Genomic DNA, 18,175 nt, shown 5'->3' with positions numbered 1-18,175 from the left:
ATTAACTAAAATCCTTGGGAAATACATTTTTTCAACTGAACTTCTAGACTAACCTAAATTTAACCAGCAAGGGATTTTTGTTGCAAGCCTTCCTTACATGAAGGAATTTTAATTCCTAACATGAATTAGACTGCCTTCCTGCCATAGTAATTGCAATGTAATAAACATGAGGTTTTGTTTTGGTGATTTAGGATCTAGAAATGTCATGAAATCATACTCACATAAATGTATATATTGAATACATACCAAGCCTAGGAAATTACTAGTTATTTTGAATTTGTCTCATTAAACTCCTGGTTATTTGAAGAGTCTGGAAGGCTTAGAGTTAGGTGACTTTAGCTCTAAGGCTATTATATTTCTTTTCACAAAACTCTTTGGTTGGTTCTATGAAACATGAACACAAACACTCAGGTCAAGTATGAAATTTCAGTAAATCATTTGCAGTTGTGATAATTTATACACAGAATTACAAAGAATAAAATCTACACAGTTTTCATAAATCTTCATAGTTTCTAATTTTAATAAAGTTACTATTTTGTAATTTTTGGAAAATGATTTTCAAATAAGGATGCATACAAATTACCCGAGTTCCAGCTGATGAAAAGAATTTAATAATCTGACTTAAGTGGATTTCAAATAAGCAGCAAATAGTGGTTGGACTGTATGTATTACGTTAGAGTCATTATTCTTAAATTTTAACATGTGTTAGAATTACATGAGGGTTTCTTAAAACAGACTGCTGAGTGCCACCCCCAGGATTTCTGGTCTAGAAGGTCTGGGACGGGGCCCTGGGATTTATGTTTCTAACAAATTTCCAGGAAATGCTAGTGCCACTGGTACAGAGACTGCACTTGGACCACCACCGTGTTAGGAAATCACATTCTAGCAGAACTGCAGCTTTGCATCTGTGGTTTTCTAAAGGTCTTAAGAACTTCTGAAAGCTAAAAACTCAAAAAAGTCTCTACCTTCAAAGAAATTCTTTATTATCTTGATACAAATAAACAGTTGGGTTTTATTTGTTTATGTAAATTTCAGAGAATTTAGGAATTACCTTTGTGCAACCCATCCATGATAGTAAAAATCACCATTTAATTACAGAAAATTGGCTTGGTATTTGATATTTCATCTCTAGATGGGATGTAAAGGAGGGAAGGGGTCTATACAGGACTGCCATCTCAAACAACTGTTATTATCACTATCCTTTTATGAAGAAAATGACATTTTGATCCCAAAAGTACCAAAGATATGTTCTCAAAGGGTAATTCCTGAATTGAATGGTTTTATGAAAAACTCCCTACTGTATCCATAGACTTTGTAATTTCTGTATACCAGTGATAACTTTACATTTGGGAACCAGTGACCTCATACCTTTAAGCTAAGGTCACAGAAAGCCAAATTTCACTTTTGGTCCTTATAATTCTAAGCTAGAATGAACTTGTAGTGCACTGACACCAACCTGGCTTGAAGAAGATCTGTGTATTCTAGAGTTTATTTTTTAAATACAATTTACATATATATATATAAAAGAATGACTTGAGGTAAGGGAATATCATGTGATATTTCTTCTTCCTGGCTTTCTAGAGTACCTGTGCTCTGCTCATGCAATCTAGTCCTTAATAATAAACTGATGTGAGTGTTTTTCTGCTTTTTATTCTAAGTAAATCCTGTCTCTTCCCAACTGGAGTGTGAATTCCTTGAGTATAAGCACCATGCTTCTCTTGTCCTTTATCTCTTCTGTGCAAAGCACAGTATGGCCTGGATAAATTCATGCTGGGTCATAGCAGGGTAGGTCTGCCATAGATTAGAGTTGAATCATTCCTTGTCAGTGGAAATGTACAGTGGAAGATGTTTATTCTTTTTTGTAAGCAGGCAAACCTTCAGATATTGACACTATTCAATTTTTATAATTCCATTTTTTTAAATATATCACAAGTGTTAACTCTAGCTCAACTGTTATCCAAGTGATCCAAAATGGTAGTTTAGCAAATTATAAATTGATTGATGAGATTTTTGCCCCATTGTGTTAGCACCAGATAGTCACCCAAAGTTTGTGGAGATGAGTCACTCTTAGGTCTGTTTGTGGGTGAATTCCACAGGGTATGGACACTCTTCCTGGCCCTTCTTCCCTACACTCCAGTACACACCTGTCTGCAGACTTCCCAGAAGACAAATGGGTTGCTGCTCTCTGGGGTTCTGTAGGAGTTACACAGCAACCATTCATGTTTTGTTCTCTAGTATTAATACATTTAGGTCTTTAGTTGGTTTTGATCCAAACATTCTAATTATTTCAATATTTTTTCTGTTTTATACCTAGAATTCTTAAGCTTAATAGGTTTGGATTTACCTAAAACTATCCTAAGTTGAGATTCATACTGTAACTATTTAAAGTCAGCTTTGCTTCTAGAAAATATAGTTACAGACAACATTTGGAGATAATTTTAAGATACCCCATATAATGTTTGCATTGCAGTTTTACAATGAGCAGAGATTGAATTGTTCATATTGGAATTCTGGTTTTGTCACTACAGACTGTACTTTCTTAAGCAAACTGCTCAAGTTCTTTGAGTCTGTTTCCTCGTCTTTAAGATGAGTGTAATACCTACTCTGCAGCCATTTGAGAACAATATAACTTGACATATGAAAACTTTGTGAACTATGAAATAGCACACAAGCATATGTATTGTTATATGCTTTTAACAATATGCAAAAAATCCACCTCTCAGGTACTTTAAAGGTTTTTTTCTCTCTCTCATGGATGCTTTTACATTCCTTAAAACTGTAATGAAAATAGTCTCATTTATAGGCCAACTCCTATTTGTAGCCCCAGTCACACCATTAAAGCGTTTAGTTAAAACTTGCCATTAGAATTATAATGTGCATAAGGTCCAAACATGTTTGAGTGGAGTTACAAGTTTAAAATATATGGTGTAAGGAAGGGCCCACAGGTGACATTATTAGGTCCTAACATATTTACCTGTTCACCTTTTTATTTGCAGATAGGGTTTGAACTTGCTTTGTAAAATAAGCAGATATGGTTTTGCTTTCATTTTGGTTTTAGTTTGAAAAGTCCTTGATCGTCATGATTCTTAAATATTTTGCATTTTTGTATTTTGGGAGACGCTACACTCTACTCAGAACTTGGGATTGGGATATAGGAATCTTGTATTCCTGTGTTTGAGTCTAACATCCTTTTTACCCTTAGATAACATTTATGAAAAGGGTAAGTAAATTGGTCAGCTCACCTTGAATTGTTGAATGAAGCATTGATTTAATTATTTCTGGTTCCTTCAACTGCCCCTGACTCCCAGGATAGCCCACAACATCTCAGAGGGTGTTGACAGTTTCATTCCCTCTGGAGCCTCTGACCCCCACCTGGCCTTCTGCATGCATGGGATCACTCCAAGGCAAAGTGGATAATTACCACCCCTTCTGTCTTGAAAAGTGTGAAATGAAATGTGTGTAAGAGATTTAAAAAGAGCGTTCTCCTTTCCCAGGATCTGAGTTAGACATTAACATCACTAGGTAATTCTCAGGAGCAATTGGCATGGCCAGAGGAGGAGAAATACATTAATATGAGCACAATCATAACTGTTCCACTTGGCCCCAGTACCCAAAGAAAAAGCCCTTCCTTAAATTCCTCAAATGCACCCAAATGACACATACCTTAGCTGGATTGCCTGGGTCCTAATCCTGGCTCTCTCACTTTCTCTTCTATGACCTTGGACAAGTTAATTGTCTTCTGTATCTCTCAGTCCTCAAAATGGTCCGTGATAGGATTAGCATCTATCTCATAGGGTTGTTGTGTGGATTCATTCAACTAACATAAAAAAGCACAAACAGGCTGGCACAGAGGTATTATATGAGTACTAGATAATATTACTATTGTCTTCTTAAAGATTAAGTCACTGATTTTTTGGAGTCATTGAATGTGTGATCCATTTCTAGGGTAAAAAGTTGAGTTTTCCTGGCTTCAGTAGTTTCAAATTTCATTTGAAATTGAATTCATTTGTTTCAGTCATTTAATAAAAAATGCATTTGGTAATAACCCCCAAAACATGTTTTTTGAAACATTCTACCTGTTCCTGTAAAAACCATTAAATCCTCTGAAATGATATACATCTGCTGTTAGCATAAAAGAAATTGTGCAATGGGGATGGAATAATGAGTATGTTTTCATTCAGATCCAAAGTGACAGTGATTCATGGCTTTCTGATGTGGATTCTTGAGCAAGTTATTACAAATAGGAACATTCCAGATGTTAGTCACTTAAATTTTAAAAATTTAACAAATTTTACTGGGGACAATAACTGCATTATGGTCTATGAAGACAACAAATGAAAGGGGAAGAAGATAAGTATTGTGTAATTTAAGATCATAACCACATTACTACCCCTTTTCATGGGAAAGCTATCTTTCTCGGTGATAAATTATAGGATATAGGATGAATGATAAAAGTCAATAGTATTTAATTAATCCTTTGTTGTGTTTTGATGCCTACTTTCCTTAAAATACAATTTAAGTGCTGGGGTTCATTTTTTATTAGCTGGTTTATCTTACTCTCATTTAATAATGAAGTCACTCATTAAGTACTGAGGTGTACAGGATAATTTATAGACTCCACCCCAAATGATTCTAGACAGTTTGGGCTTAAATAGTTCTGTATTTTTTTATGGTTTTTCTGTCTTGTGTTGTCTAGTGTGCCATCACATCCTATCACAGTCCTCTTGAGAGGCATTGCTGATTTGCTGCCTCTGATCTGATGAGAAACTGGGTAATCAGACTCGTTAGAACTGTGTTTTTAAAAAGTTCTAGGTGAAAACTTCAATCTCTTTCCTTTAGTGCTCTAGGGCCTTGCTGCTCCAAGTGGGATCCACAGACCAGCAGCATCAGTGTTACCCTATTAGAAATGCAGGATCTTGGGCCTCAGTCCAGACCTACTATATCAGAATCTGTGTTCTAACAAGATTCTCAGGTGAGTCATGTGCACATTTCAGCATATCAACTTTGTGATGAGTTCATTTTCTTACCTTATAAATTGTGTCTTGCTGTGTTCTATGTTACACAGCTTGCCAAGATATTTTATCTCTAGAAATTAAGGACATTATTATAATGTCTAGAAGTATATTAATGTTTGGTAATAGATTATTGGTTAACATTTTATTTTCTCTCCCTAGGACATCCTTGGTGATCCTGAAAGAGTCTGTATTCCGTATCATGGCATCGATCTCTATGATGGGAAGCCCTAAGAACCTTAGTGAAACTTTTTTGCCTAATGGCATAAATGGTATCAAAGATGCAAGGAAAGTCACTGTAGGTGTAATTGGAAGTGGGGATTTTGCCAAATCCCTGACCATCCGACTGATTAGATGTGGCTATCATGTGGTCATAGGAAGCAGGAATCCTAAGTTTGCTTCTGAATTTTTTCCACATGTGGTAGATGTCACTCATCACGAAGATGCTCTGACAAAAACAAATATAATATTTGTTGCTATACATAGAGAACATTACACCTCCCTGTGGGACCTGAGACATCTGCTTGTGGGTAAAATCCTGATTGATGTGAGCAATAATATGAGGATAAACCAATACCCAGAATCCAATGCTGAATATTTGGCTTCATTATTCCCAGATTCCCTGATTGTCAAAGGATTTAATGTTGTCTCAGCTTGGACACTTCAGTTAGGACCAAAGGATGCCAGCCGGCAGGTATGTATTTTTAACTTTCATTCTTGTTTATCTGGCATGTTGTATTTAAGTAGTTAAGCAAATATCAGACATTTAAAAACCAAATTTGGACACTCTCTGGTGATTATCACAGAAGACTATGTATGAGCATCTGAAAATTCATGCCCTGACTTGTAAAGCCACATTTCTATTCCCAAAATAATGTGGAAAGCTGAGATAATTACTAGGACTTTTCTGTCATAACCAGGTAATTCAAGAAAAGGCAAGGTTGGCTGATGAAGAGTGAGACACATTGCGTTGGGTCTCTCCTTGCTTTCTCAAAATAGCAGCAATAACAAGCATGTGATTTTTCCCTCTTTCACCCCCAGCCTTCCTTCCTTCCTCCCTCCCCTCCTCCTCCTCCCTCTTCCTTCCTTGCAGCTGCTTGGTAATACAGTATTCCATCTCTGTATGCAATATCACCGGTGTGCACTTCAAGAAGAACTCTTTGAAGCACCTTTTTATTTTATGGAGATTACTCAATGGAATTTAAAATAGCAGTTTATTTTTCAGTGTAAATTTTAATCTGTGTGGGGAAGGTAGAAGCAGATGGGATTGCTTATGTTCTCTTTACTCCATGGGTGGTTCTGTTGTGCTCCATCTGAGAACAAAGCAGATGGGGAGCTCCACCGGTGCCTTTGTGGAAAGAGAGCCTGTATAAGTAAAAATGTAAAATAGTATAGCTTAATCTTTTAAAGTGTGGTTACACATTATAATCAAGAATGATAATAAAATAGTTTTATTATTTTTGTCCTTAAAGACAGTTGATTAGATGCCTTAGGAAATAAAGTTAACTATGACATCACTGTAGGCTGCATATTAGAGTCATGATAACCATTCGCTTCCAAGTCTTTAATTTGAAAGACTATTAAAGAACAGATACTTTCCAACTTCCCCAGAGGCTATTTCTGAATCCTTTTCTTTCTTTTTTTTATGGTTGCATATCCACCAGAGTTTAACAATGTATACAGACCAAATTAGGGATAAGCCTTAATTTAATCCTTTGCCCATATTTGTAATAATTATTTCTTTAACCGAAAAAAAGAAAAAATTGAGGAACAATGATTAAATTTGAAGTGAGCTACAGAAATAGTTTCATTTGTATTTCACAGCCCTGTTCCCTTATTATGAATAGTTTATACCTTTAGTTTTATTATTATATTTTATAATTTATAGGTTTCTTTCCCAATTAATTTAAAAAGTTTACTTCACCATTGTCAGCACCATAGTAAATTAATTTAGAATGCTTTTCCTTATTTATCTGGTATGTAGGTATTCTTCCCCACTCCATTTTAGAAGTTCATGAACATTTGTATATTAGTAGAGACTTTGTCATTCATCTGGCTAATGGCAGGCAAAATTTATAGTCAAAGAAGCTCTATATTGTTATCATAAGTAAATTGGTTTAGCATGCAAATATTTCAGAGGGGTCTGGTCCAGGGCCTTATATAACAATCTTCAGGGGTATATTTAGGAATTTGTTTTCCCCAAACATTACTCAGAGACTTTTATAGCAATATTTTTCTAGCCCTAAATAACATGACCTACCCATATGTAATAGTGACTCACCCCAGCAATAAATTTCTTGCTCAACAAATATTTTTTGAATTCTCAACTGCAGTACTACATCTAAGAGATTTTGATAGTTTGAAAGCCTACTCTCACTTCCCCCATCAAATCTTTAGAGTTACTATAGAAGTACCACCTCAGCCTTAGAAAATGGCTTCATTATTTAAATTAACTAAGCTTTATAATACCACTTTTCCCCCCACCAACTGTATTATCATCATGTGAAGATGAAAGAATTTTGTATCTGATCGATGATATAATATACTTGAGATATTGATAATTTTTCAGAGATATTTGACAAATTGTCTACTAAACCAAAGATGAATTTTATAAATAGTCCAGCATCATGATATGACTTAGAGATTTTAATTGCAAATTTCACTCTCCAGAGTCCATATCCACCTTCCCTCTTGCTGAATATCTGTAAAGGGCAATGCTTGTAATCACTCTACTGGGCACAATCACTGGGGTTCTAGAACTAAATATTGACCACAAAACCTGGAGGGCCAGCCCCACCGTGTTCCCAGCAGAGCAAGGCAGGCAGGCCTGGCCAGCAGCTCAAACTCCACCTAGACTGTTGGAGGAGAGACCTTGCCTCACCACTATTAATGAACCATGAGTTCCAGAAACTTTCTTCCTCCATCACAACAGCAAGAACTTTGCTACTTTTGTGACACTATGTTAACCTATTAAGTGCTTTCATCTCCGTAACTTTTTGCACCACTCACGTTATCACAAGTGATGCTCCATAGATTAAGTGGAGTGTGTGATTGTTAACATTTTTATAAACAGCAATAATAATGATGAGTCTTTTGTTTTTGCCACAGGTTTATATATGCAGCAACAATGTTCAAGCTCGACAACAGGTTATTGAACTTGCCCGTCAGTTGAATTTCATTCCTGTTGACCTGGGATCATTATCATCAGCCAGGGAGATTGAAAATTTACCCCTGCGGCTCTTTACCCTCTGGAGAGGGCCAGTGGTGGTAGCCATAAGCCTGGCCACATTTTTCTTTCTTTATTCCTTTGTCAGAGATGTTATACATCCATATGCAAGAAACCAGCAGAGTGACTTTTATAAGATTCCTATTGAGATTGTGAATAAAACCTTGCCCATAGTTGCCATTACTTTGCTATCCCTGGTATACCTAGCAGGTCTCTTGGCAGCTGCTTATCAGCTTTATTACGGCACCAAGTATAGGAGATTTCCACCTTGGTTGGAGACCTGGTTACAGTGTAGAAAACAGCTTGGATTACTAAGTTTTTTCTTTGCTTCGGTCCATGTTGCCTACAGCCTCTGCTTACCAATGAGAAGGTCAGAGAGATACTTGTTTCTCAACATGGCTTATCAGCAGGTATGGAAAATGCTTGTTATCTGTCTGATGCTAGGAAAATACTTTATTAGTATAATTTGTAGAACATAAGGATTTAAAATAATGTACAAATTTAGTATGTAATCAAAATTTTAGTATATTTAGAATATTGTTTAAAATATTTAAAAAGTTTAAATGATGCTTCTGCCTAAGAATTATTTGGCTAATCCAAAATCTTTTGGGGGGAAAAGCTGCTATCATCCCTTTCTTTGTAGAATAAAAGCAGAGCAGTGAAGGGTTGGGTTTTTTGTTTTCGTTTGTAATGTTCTAATTGCAATGATTGCTTTCAGCATTGATAGTTAAATTTTTAATGTTTTATAATTGGCCATGCTCTACAAATGATAAAGCCACTCTCACTACACATATACAATAAATTAGAACCAGTGAAAATATAAAACAGAGTAAGAAGTCAAGATCAAGTGATGCACACTTGCACGGTTTTTGTTATCAAAAAAGCAGGAAACATACTAGTTCCTCTGTAGAAGCTTTTCTAGCACTTAGCTCTTCCAGAAAACCTCAGGATTCATTGAAGGCACTTGGTGATGGAGTAGACTGATTTTCCCCAATAGTACCCACTCAGCGAATGTAATATAAAGGGCTTCCCTGAAATCATTTGATGTAGCATGCCTCCGTGGATACCGAAGACACTGCGCAAATGAGGGAGAAGCTTTTGCATCTCATAAGGAGTCAAGGCATCATGATCCAAGTAGGCAGCATCTAATACTTAGGTCTGTTACAACAATTTCAACCTAAAATAATTGGAAAAAAAATTAATACATTAATGTGATTTAAGCCATCGTTTCTCTAAAAATACCACTTCTCTTAAATGACTGCTTGCCCAGCTCCCTCCTTGGTCGTTCAAGTTGTTTGCTCACAACCTGTTCAGTGAGCCCTACGGGTACACCACTTTAAACTCTGCTACCTGCTTCTGACTCACCTCCAGTCCTCCCAGGCCCACTTACCTTCTCTACTCTCTCTTTCTGCAACAGCATTTACCACCTTCTAACACACTTCATGGGTTTTTTTGTTTATTATATGTACTCATCCACCTTTTCTCATCAGAATGTAAGTTCATAAGAGGAAGGATCTTTGTCCATTTTGTTCATTGGTATCTGCCTATGCCCAGACCTGTGCCTGGCTACATAATGGACACTCGAGAAGTATATTTGTGGGGTGAATGAGTGAACTGGGAGGGCAGGTAGATCCAGGTTGTAATCTCTAGATAAATAGAGATATTCTGTATTGTTGTACAAACATCAAATAAGGTAATAAGAGCCTTTTCCACAAAGGAACTCTGTGGCTTTTTTCAGGACAGGGTATGATTTCTCAAGGGACCTAATGGCTAAGCACTAGCTTTTCTTTTTTATTTTAATTTCAAGTTATGTTTGGAACTGGACAAAGTTAAGCTGGTATTGTTAGAATCTGTTTTCCAAGAATAGATATTTCCTTTAATCAAAGCTGTAGCCCAAGGAATATAACCTTTGATTTATTACTGTAATTATATTGTTTGCATGTAAATAGGAAATTCTAAAAGTAGTCCCTATGCAGAATAGCACACATCTAGAGTTAACCAATCCTTATTTGTTTGTATATGCATTATCGGTGTAAGCGAAAGACGTGTGGGAATGTACTACGTAGAAATGAGGCAACTGGACAGTTGGAACAGTATATTAATGAGCCAATTCAAGTGCATAAATATTTGCATTCGGTAGGTCTTTATCCTTAGGGAAATTTCAGCTTCCTAGGGAAAATAAAGCAAGAGGAAAGACATAAATCAACATATAAGTATTCTTCATGTGAGAGAGGAAGATACAGACATAATTTAGAAATTTCTTTCCTGGATTCTAAGTTGAACTAAAGCTAGAATGTACCCAAAATATCAACCAAGTTTAAACAACTTGTGAAAGTACCTCAAAATGAAGTCTAACTGCCAATACTTATTTTGTGCCACCCTGAAACCAAACACTTCGGCTTTCGTGGTGTGAGGACTCCAGAGTCCCTGTAACTTTGGTGTATTACAAATGTGATGACAGGTTTACCCAGTCTTCTCACGTGTATGCAGGAAAGGAGAGAATCTTAGTTCCGTTATTTTTGTTCAACTGTCCAGTCTCTTCCCCCAGACCTGGAACAATATCATCCAGTAATACGTTCTCCGTAACAGTTCGCTAAGTTAAAATAATACAACTTAAATATATCCAGGTATGACATATTCTTATGCCAAGTGTGAACTCTACTGAATCAGTTAATGTTCTACCAAATAAAGGAAATTCATGTTTGTTCTCCTGTTAGGTTCACGCAAATATTGAAAACTCTTGGAACGAGGAAGAAGTTTGGAGAATTGAAATGTATATCTCCTTTGGCATAATGAGTCTTGGCTTGCTGTCCCTCCTGGCAGTCACCTCTATCCCCTCAGTGAGCAATGCTTTAAACTGGAGGGAATTCAGTTTTATTCAGGTATGTAGGGTTTTGTTTGGTGAGGGACTGGGCAGCATAGATTTAATGTGTTTCATGTAGGTGAATTTTAAATATATTCCTCATATGCCTTTGGGACTGCATTTTTGCATCTAGCTTGGGGAGCACATATTGCTGGAGGCCAGTTTAGGACCATTCTGGTTTAGTAAGTGAAAAACCAATATAGGATTGTATGGGGAGGCTTGGATAGCACTACCTACTATTTACCAGTAAAGATTATTTCAAAAAGAAAAAAAAAATGGAAGTGGTGGATGAGTGAGCTTAGATCAAGTTTAATACCAAAAGTCAATTTATAATTAGCACAAGTAATGAAGAATTATATTTTGAATCATCTTGGTCTGTCCAGAAAAAGCTCATTAATTTGAATTCAAGTGGAAAGAGTTCAGTCTGAATATTTTAAAAGAAATGTATGTGTTTACACACACATGCACAGCAATGGCAAACTGGGTAGCTGGGATAATGGATTATGACAAGCAATCAGCCTTATGAACATTATTAGTTCGTGTATTTAAGAGATCTCCTGTAAAATATGTATATGAGTATCTATAAAGGGGTTTCAACACAGTACTGTGATCTTTAACAAGTTAAACTTCACCTTCTCCAGTAATAGCTATTTAATAAATTTGCATATTTTGAAAATATATAACTCAGACTCAGACTCTACCTGTATTATCACAAAGTCAGTATTGGTTGTATCCAAATGCTTTACAGCATAAGATGCAGATGAGTATTGTTTGGGGTTACCCTAATTTTCTGGGGTTTTGTTGTCTATATGTTTGAGCTTTTTTCTTTTTTAAGTCATCTAAAAATCTCATGCAAATTAAGGGCATATTGCTTGTCTAAATTCATTTTTCCTTTTTGAAGGAAACAAAATATGAATACTTTCCCAACTGCTAGTTTAATAACACCTGAAAAGAAATAGGAGGCCCTCTGGTAGAAGGTGCTAGACGGGTGCAAATTACATTATAAATTTAGATGAGTAACTGCGAACAGAACAATTTTCTCCTAGAGAGTTGATTCTTTCCCATTGAGATTAGACATTACATCACTATACTGATGTAATATTATATTTTATGTAACATAGACCATTTCTCAAAGTAAGCAATAGAACATAATAATTTAAGGAATGGGAATGCTGATCTCCTAGAGTTTAACCTTTAATCTGCTTAACTGAAGTACTTTAAATAGTTGATTTAATATGGCCAATAAAGCCACATGTTTGAAATGCTATTTATATTACATATTAATACTGTAAGATTTTCTTATTTATCATCAACTAGTATATATGTTGGAGTGGGTATGGGCATATACCCATGGAAATACTCTTCAACATTTAATTATATATGTATATTTATATATATGCATGTGCATACATATGTACACATTCACTTTTTTTTTTTAATATACACAACTGGTGGGAAGTGGATAATCTTTATAAAGAAGTTTTACAGTTTTTATCAATACCCTTAAGGAAAAGTCAGCTGATTTGACTGGTATTCCCACTATTAAAAATCAGTTCTAAGGAAATAAGCCATAATACAGAAAAGGGCTTAAAGTGACATTATTTAAAATTGAGGAAAGTTGGAAATAGTAAATGATTAACAAAAAGGAATGATTAAGTAAATAACAGCACATCCATTCAATAGAATATTATCCAGCAGTAAAGTCATGTTTTCATATTTAATGACATGAGGACAGGTTCTTGATATAATAAATAAAATAACCAGAATACTAAACTATAAGCAACTATATACAATATGGCCTTATTTGCATAAACAACACATGCATATAAATATATAAATATTTATGAAATATATTGAAACATTAAAGTTATTCAATTTAGAAAAGAAAAAAGAATACCTCAATAATTTAAGATAATTTTATCAAGATATAAATATGGTATAGCTGGATGGGTTAACTTATGAATGTGAATAAATAGTTTGTTGCTTTTTCTCTCCCACCTACCCTAAGTCTACACTTGGATATGTCGCTCTGCTCATAAGTACTTTCCATGTTTTAATTTATGGATGGAAACAAGCTTTTGAGGAAGAATACTACAGGTTTTATACACCACCAAACTTTGTTCTTGCTCTTGTTTTGCCCTCAGTTGTAATTCTGGGTAAGATCATTTTACTCCTTCCATGTATAAACCGAAAGCTAAAGAGAATTAAAAAAGGCTGGGAAAAGAGCCAGTTTCTAGAAGAAGGTGTTGGAGGAGCAGTTCCTCATCTCTCACCAGAGAGGGTTACAGTAATGTGATGGTAAATGGTGCTTGCCAATGGCATATAAAGTTCGACTCATGCCATTATTTTTATGACTGCCTTTATGTTCATTTGCAAGTGCATTGTCAAATTACTTTGGGCTGAAACCTGTTCAATGAGATCTCAAGTGAATTAATGGTAGAATTTTCTTCAAATTAATTTTCACAAATGTAGTATTTTGCCAATATGAATTTTCATAGTCAACTTATTGTTAAAAGTTAGCTGTGTTTTGTCTTGTTTTGCACAATCATATCACTGTTGTTATTTTAACAAACTATATTCCATTATCAGGTACAAATATTTGTAGTTAATATTATTACATATATATATATAATATAATGTTAAAAAAAACTTTGTAAACCAGCAGAATTTTAAGTTTTCATATAATTCAATGGATATATGTCTTTTCCAGAGGCTTAAGTGAGGTTTTAATTATTATCCAGCTTAAGAAATAGAAATGCATAATCACATATTATTTTTAAGAAAGGACACATTACATTGGCATCTCGGTATGGGTGCATGGTAACATTCCTATATTTTTCTCATGAGATTTGGTTTGAAGAATGTAATTAATTATATGAACCAGTGTGATTTGTGAGCAAACACAAATTAGAAAGACAAATGGAACCTGAAATTGTATTTAAAATGCATTGGAGACATGAAATATATACTGAAATATGTACTGACACTGAAATACATATGTACCTCATGGAAGATTTTATTCTTTATCTTGTTACAATTTCATTTGCTTATTAATTAAGTTGATCAGAAAGAAGACAGTAATATTTGGCCTCCACAACTGATTTTTCTAATGTAGAACCAATCTTGGAAATCTTATAGTTGTTTCTAGGTAGAGGGAAAGTGTTAAGTTTACACACAAATAGTTGTTTGTCAGCTGATCTGTGTTGTTGCACCTTAGCCAGTCACCATGCTGTATCGTATAGAATTTTGCTGACTTTTACTGAGGGGTTATTGACATGCCAGGCACTGTTCTAAGCACTTTACTTGTATTACCCCATTTAATACTTAAAACAACCTCATAACAGATATAGTTATATCCTCATTTCACATATGAGAAAACTGAAGAACAGAAAAGTTAAGTTATTTGCCAAGGTCATGAAGTTAGTAAGTGGCAGAGCCGGCCTTCAAGTCCAGGCACTCACATTTCAGAGGCTATGGTTTTAGCCACTAGGCTGTATGATCCCTGCTCCATCCCTATGCATTATGTTTATAATGCCAATCTAGATGCTTCTTTTGTATAAAGGCACTGACATTCTTTACAGTTTGTTGTGGGTATCAAAAGATATATGAAAATGTTACAATCATACATTTATTATTGCTGGTGGGATAATCCACAGTTACTTACCCAGGGGAAGGATCTTGCCTGGGCCATCACCCCAGAGACTCATGGTGGTCCATATGCCTCCCTGTCCAGGACTCCAGCAGAGATAGGACCATGGCAGTTTTAATGACTGGCTGAGGTCTTATAGAATCTTAAAAAGTCTCTGTAAAGTTGGTCATCTCTTTATCTCTTCCTGAGAACTCCTGCCCACTCAGCCATTCATTAGGGAGCATTTTGCAAGAATGAAGGATATTAGGATAAGTGATTAACTACAAATCTACTCTAGAGACATATAATCATACAAATTATTCATAAAATTTTTCAGTGCTGACATTCCCCATTAAAGTTGCATTTTGTTCAAACTTTGGTTAGAATGCCCTACATTTTTTTCCCATATGCTCTTTCCTTATTAAAATAGAAAGTTATAGACAAGGTAAATTATATGCATTATATAATTAAATATCCTGAAATTATAACATTTCTCAGCTTACCCACTGAGGTACCACTGAATTACTTAGTGGAAGCTACCTTTCCGACAATGGCTCCTTCTCTGCTATTGCACCATGTGTTTGGTAAATCACTCATGATTCTTGGATGTTCTCTTTTGGGTGAATCTTAATTATCTTGTACTTTTTAACTGACCTCTCTATTTTCTTTAATTATATGCTTCTCTCTTGATAGTCAGTTGCTTGTTATTCTTAGTAGGAATTCAGTTGGGTGATAACTTTTAAAGGTAACACCTATAGACTATTGTAGTGGACAAGTGAAATTAACAGCATATTTTTCAATACTTTCTTGTTCCTTAAGGTTTCACTCTCTTAAGACCATGTTTTCACCATTTAACGTGAAATACAAGGAAATATTTTTAAAAGTTAGATGACTGTTGAAGTACATCATTGCATGTATAGATTAAGTAGCTAGTAATATAAATAAAATTATCACTACACAGATAAATGGGACCTTTGAAAATATGAAAAAACAAAATTTATGAAAATATATATAAGATGTAAATTTAAAATAGTAATGTTTTCAGTACTACTCCTTTTAAGTACTACAAAGATGAAGAAATTTTGGAGTTTCAAAATAAATATAAAATATTCATTATAATTCTAAATACCTAAAATGCAAAAATATCAATTAACTTTTAATTGCTTTATTTAATTGACTTTTAATTGCTTTATTTTATGATTTACAACCTGATTATTTTTCTTAATTTTTACTTCTCATAATCATTTTTAAAAAATCATTATTCTGGCCTCAGAACTAGGGCTGAATTCTGTTATTGCTCAATGTGAGAAAGTATGGGAACTTAAAGTAGCAGGGATTTGTTTCTTAATCTGTATTTTGAGAAGTGCCCTTGAGAAAATTATAAGAATGTAGAAAATATACCTAGTCTTAATCCTATGGAAAAAAATTGAGTAGTTTTTTTCCTAAGAGGAAAATAATCAAGGACTGAATCTTGCTACTTAGCTTGGTGTGCAAATTTCATACATCTCCTCTATTAGGAATTTTTAAAGTCATGTTTAAATAAGAATATATTCATGCTAACATATATTTTTCAAGCATGTATGGAAATTTAGTCCCAATTATCTACCTGTTGAGATTTTTATTTAAATGTTAGAGTATTTTGAAGTATGAATAAATTATATTTATAGGTATTTATCAGAGATAGTTATTTTGTGTTACATGTGGAATTGGATAAAGAGCTCTAATGTTAGGTCACCCAATTAATTTCTAATAAATTAGCATAATATTGACTTGATTAAGGAATTTTACTTTCAAAATTAATTTGATAATAGTAACTTAAAGTATATTCATACTTACAACTTATGAAAATTATTTGTATAAAAGGGCTTCAAGAATACATCATATCCAATTTTCATATTATCTCTTATGAAATATGATAAAACCTTAATTCTTTTTAATTGCCTTTTGCCACTAAACTATTTCATAATAAATTCTGTACAGAGACTTTCTCTACCAAAAAGAGGTTTGTTTGTGAAATTTAAGGTTTCTTATGTGATATTTTAAATAAAGTACCATAAATGTAATTCATAAGTCTTTAAGAACACTATAAACACTGAACCTGTGTCACTCTATAAAATCTGTCTTGAAATAGGTATTTAAACATCCTAAAATGTCATGGTGAAATTATTTTTCAAATCCATGAGTTACAGCAGTGTTACACAAAGTATAACACAGCTCAGTCCAGTGTTAAGATTTGTGTTTGTGATATGTTTTCATGAAAATAAGATGCTTTACCCTCAATTGTTCGTAAGTCAGTAAAACAAATTCTGGTGTATATTCAGTATATGTAATTGCTCTAAATGAAACTAATAATTTTAGTGGAAACAATCTGTTCTTACCTTTGAATACTGAATTTTATGGGAATGAATAGGTTCTTTAATTTTTTTCAATGTGAGAGAATCCTAAAGTGCTAATATTCGGAGATTCTGTCCATATATCAAAAAACGTTTAGTTCAGCCTAAAATACATACATACTGAGATTTCTTTAACTTTCCAAATTATTGGCTTTCCTTCGTGCACCATTCAAAATTGGGGCAGACTGTATGGATTTTCCCAGTGACTAGTGGGCTAAATTAAATCACCAAAGCAGGTGCTTTTGTATGATTTCCAAATTGCCAACTTCAAGGAAGAATTATCTTGAGGTCAAAGGTCTTTCATAGCTTTGCAGATATCCAGCCTGAACAGGGACTGGAAGTTGTCTCCCAATGTCTAGTTACCCTACTTCTTTAAAAGCTGCTGCCTATCACATTCCTCCACTGCCCTGACATTAGCTGTTCCCATGAGTGTTAGCCAGCAAGAGGTAGAGGCACATGTGAGTGATTCCCTGGAAGTCTCTTCGAAGGAAAGCAGCATATGTTCTTGATCTTATTTCTCTACCTTGTTGCTGCAGTTGTGGCTATAACAGGAGGACCAAGGCCACAACCTAAGGAAGGCATGTTAGAGACCCAAAAGATCTTGATTACTTCACTATTTGGACTGCCTTTTCCTGTAGTTAAGCCTTGTAAACGTGGGTTTCTTTATATGAAGTCAAGACTAATCCACTCTGGCCATCAGTTCTTTGTCATGATACCGTTTAACACTGTTTGAATAAACTAGATTGCAATAAGTATACCTTTAGAAGTTTTTAAAGGATAATGTGCAATTCACATTAGAATTGATTTTCTGTTGTTAATTAATTGTACTCATTTTCTTGCCTTGCTCTTTCATTAGGTATTTTGTGTCTGCTTGGAAAACAGTCTTCCTTATAACTGTGTAATAGATGTTTGCTAAAACTTTGTTATCTCCAAAATATTGCTATCTGATTATATGCCATGTTTTTATATCATTCTCATAAATCTGCCTTATAAACATCTAAATAAAAAGTACTATTTAATGGGTTTTAACTTCTTTTCTGAAATATATACATA

The 18,175-nt window shown here is 34.5% G+C and overlaps 1 protein-coding gene across 2 annotated transcripts in view; it reads left to right on the top strand.

Annotated features, from left to right (window-relative positions):
- Positions 1 to 18,145, top strand: part of STEAP2 (STEAP2 metalloreductase) — a 30,416-nt gene extending 12,271 nt beyond the window's left edge. For both annotated transcript variants that reach the window (XM_017672616.3, XM_073238876.1), the window contains exons 2-6: positions 4,840 to 4,972; positions 5,175 to 5,706; positions 8,121 to 8,648; positions 10,956 to 11,120; positions 13,110 to 18,145. In XM_017672616.3, coding sequence (XP_017528105.2) covers positions 5,215 to 5,706; positions 8,121 to 8,648; positions 10,956 to 11,120; positions 13,110 to 13,397 — 1,473 coding nt within the window. In that variant the 5' untranslated portion in view covers positions 4,840 to 4,972; positions 5,175 to 5,214 and the 3' untranslated portion in view covers positions 13,398 to 18,145. The remainder of the gene's footprint in view (positions 1 to 4,839; positions 4,973 to 5,174; positions 5,707 to 8,120; positions 8,649 to 10,955; positions 11,121 to 13,109) is intronic.
- Positions 18,146 to 18,175: the final 30 nt, after the last annotated feature.

Source organism: Manis javanica, chromosome 6, assembly GCF_040802235.1.
Source record: "Manis javanica isolate MJ-LG chromosome 6, MJ_LKY, whole genome shotgun sequence".
Taxonomy (NCBI): domain Eukaryota; kingdom Metazoa; phylum Chordata; class Mammalia; order Pholidota; family Manidae; genus Manis; species Manis javanica.
This window is presented reverse-complemented; position numbering and strand designations above follow the sequence as displayed.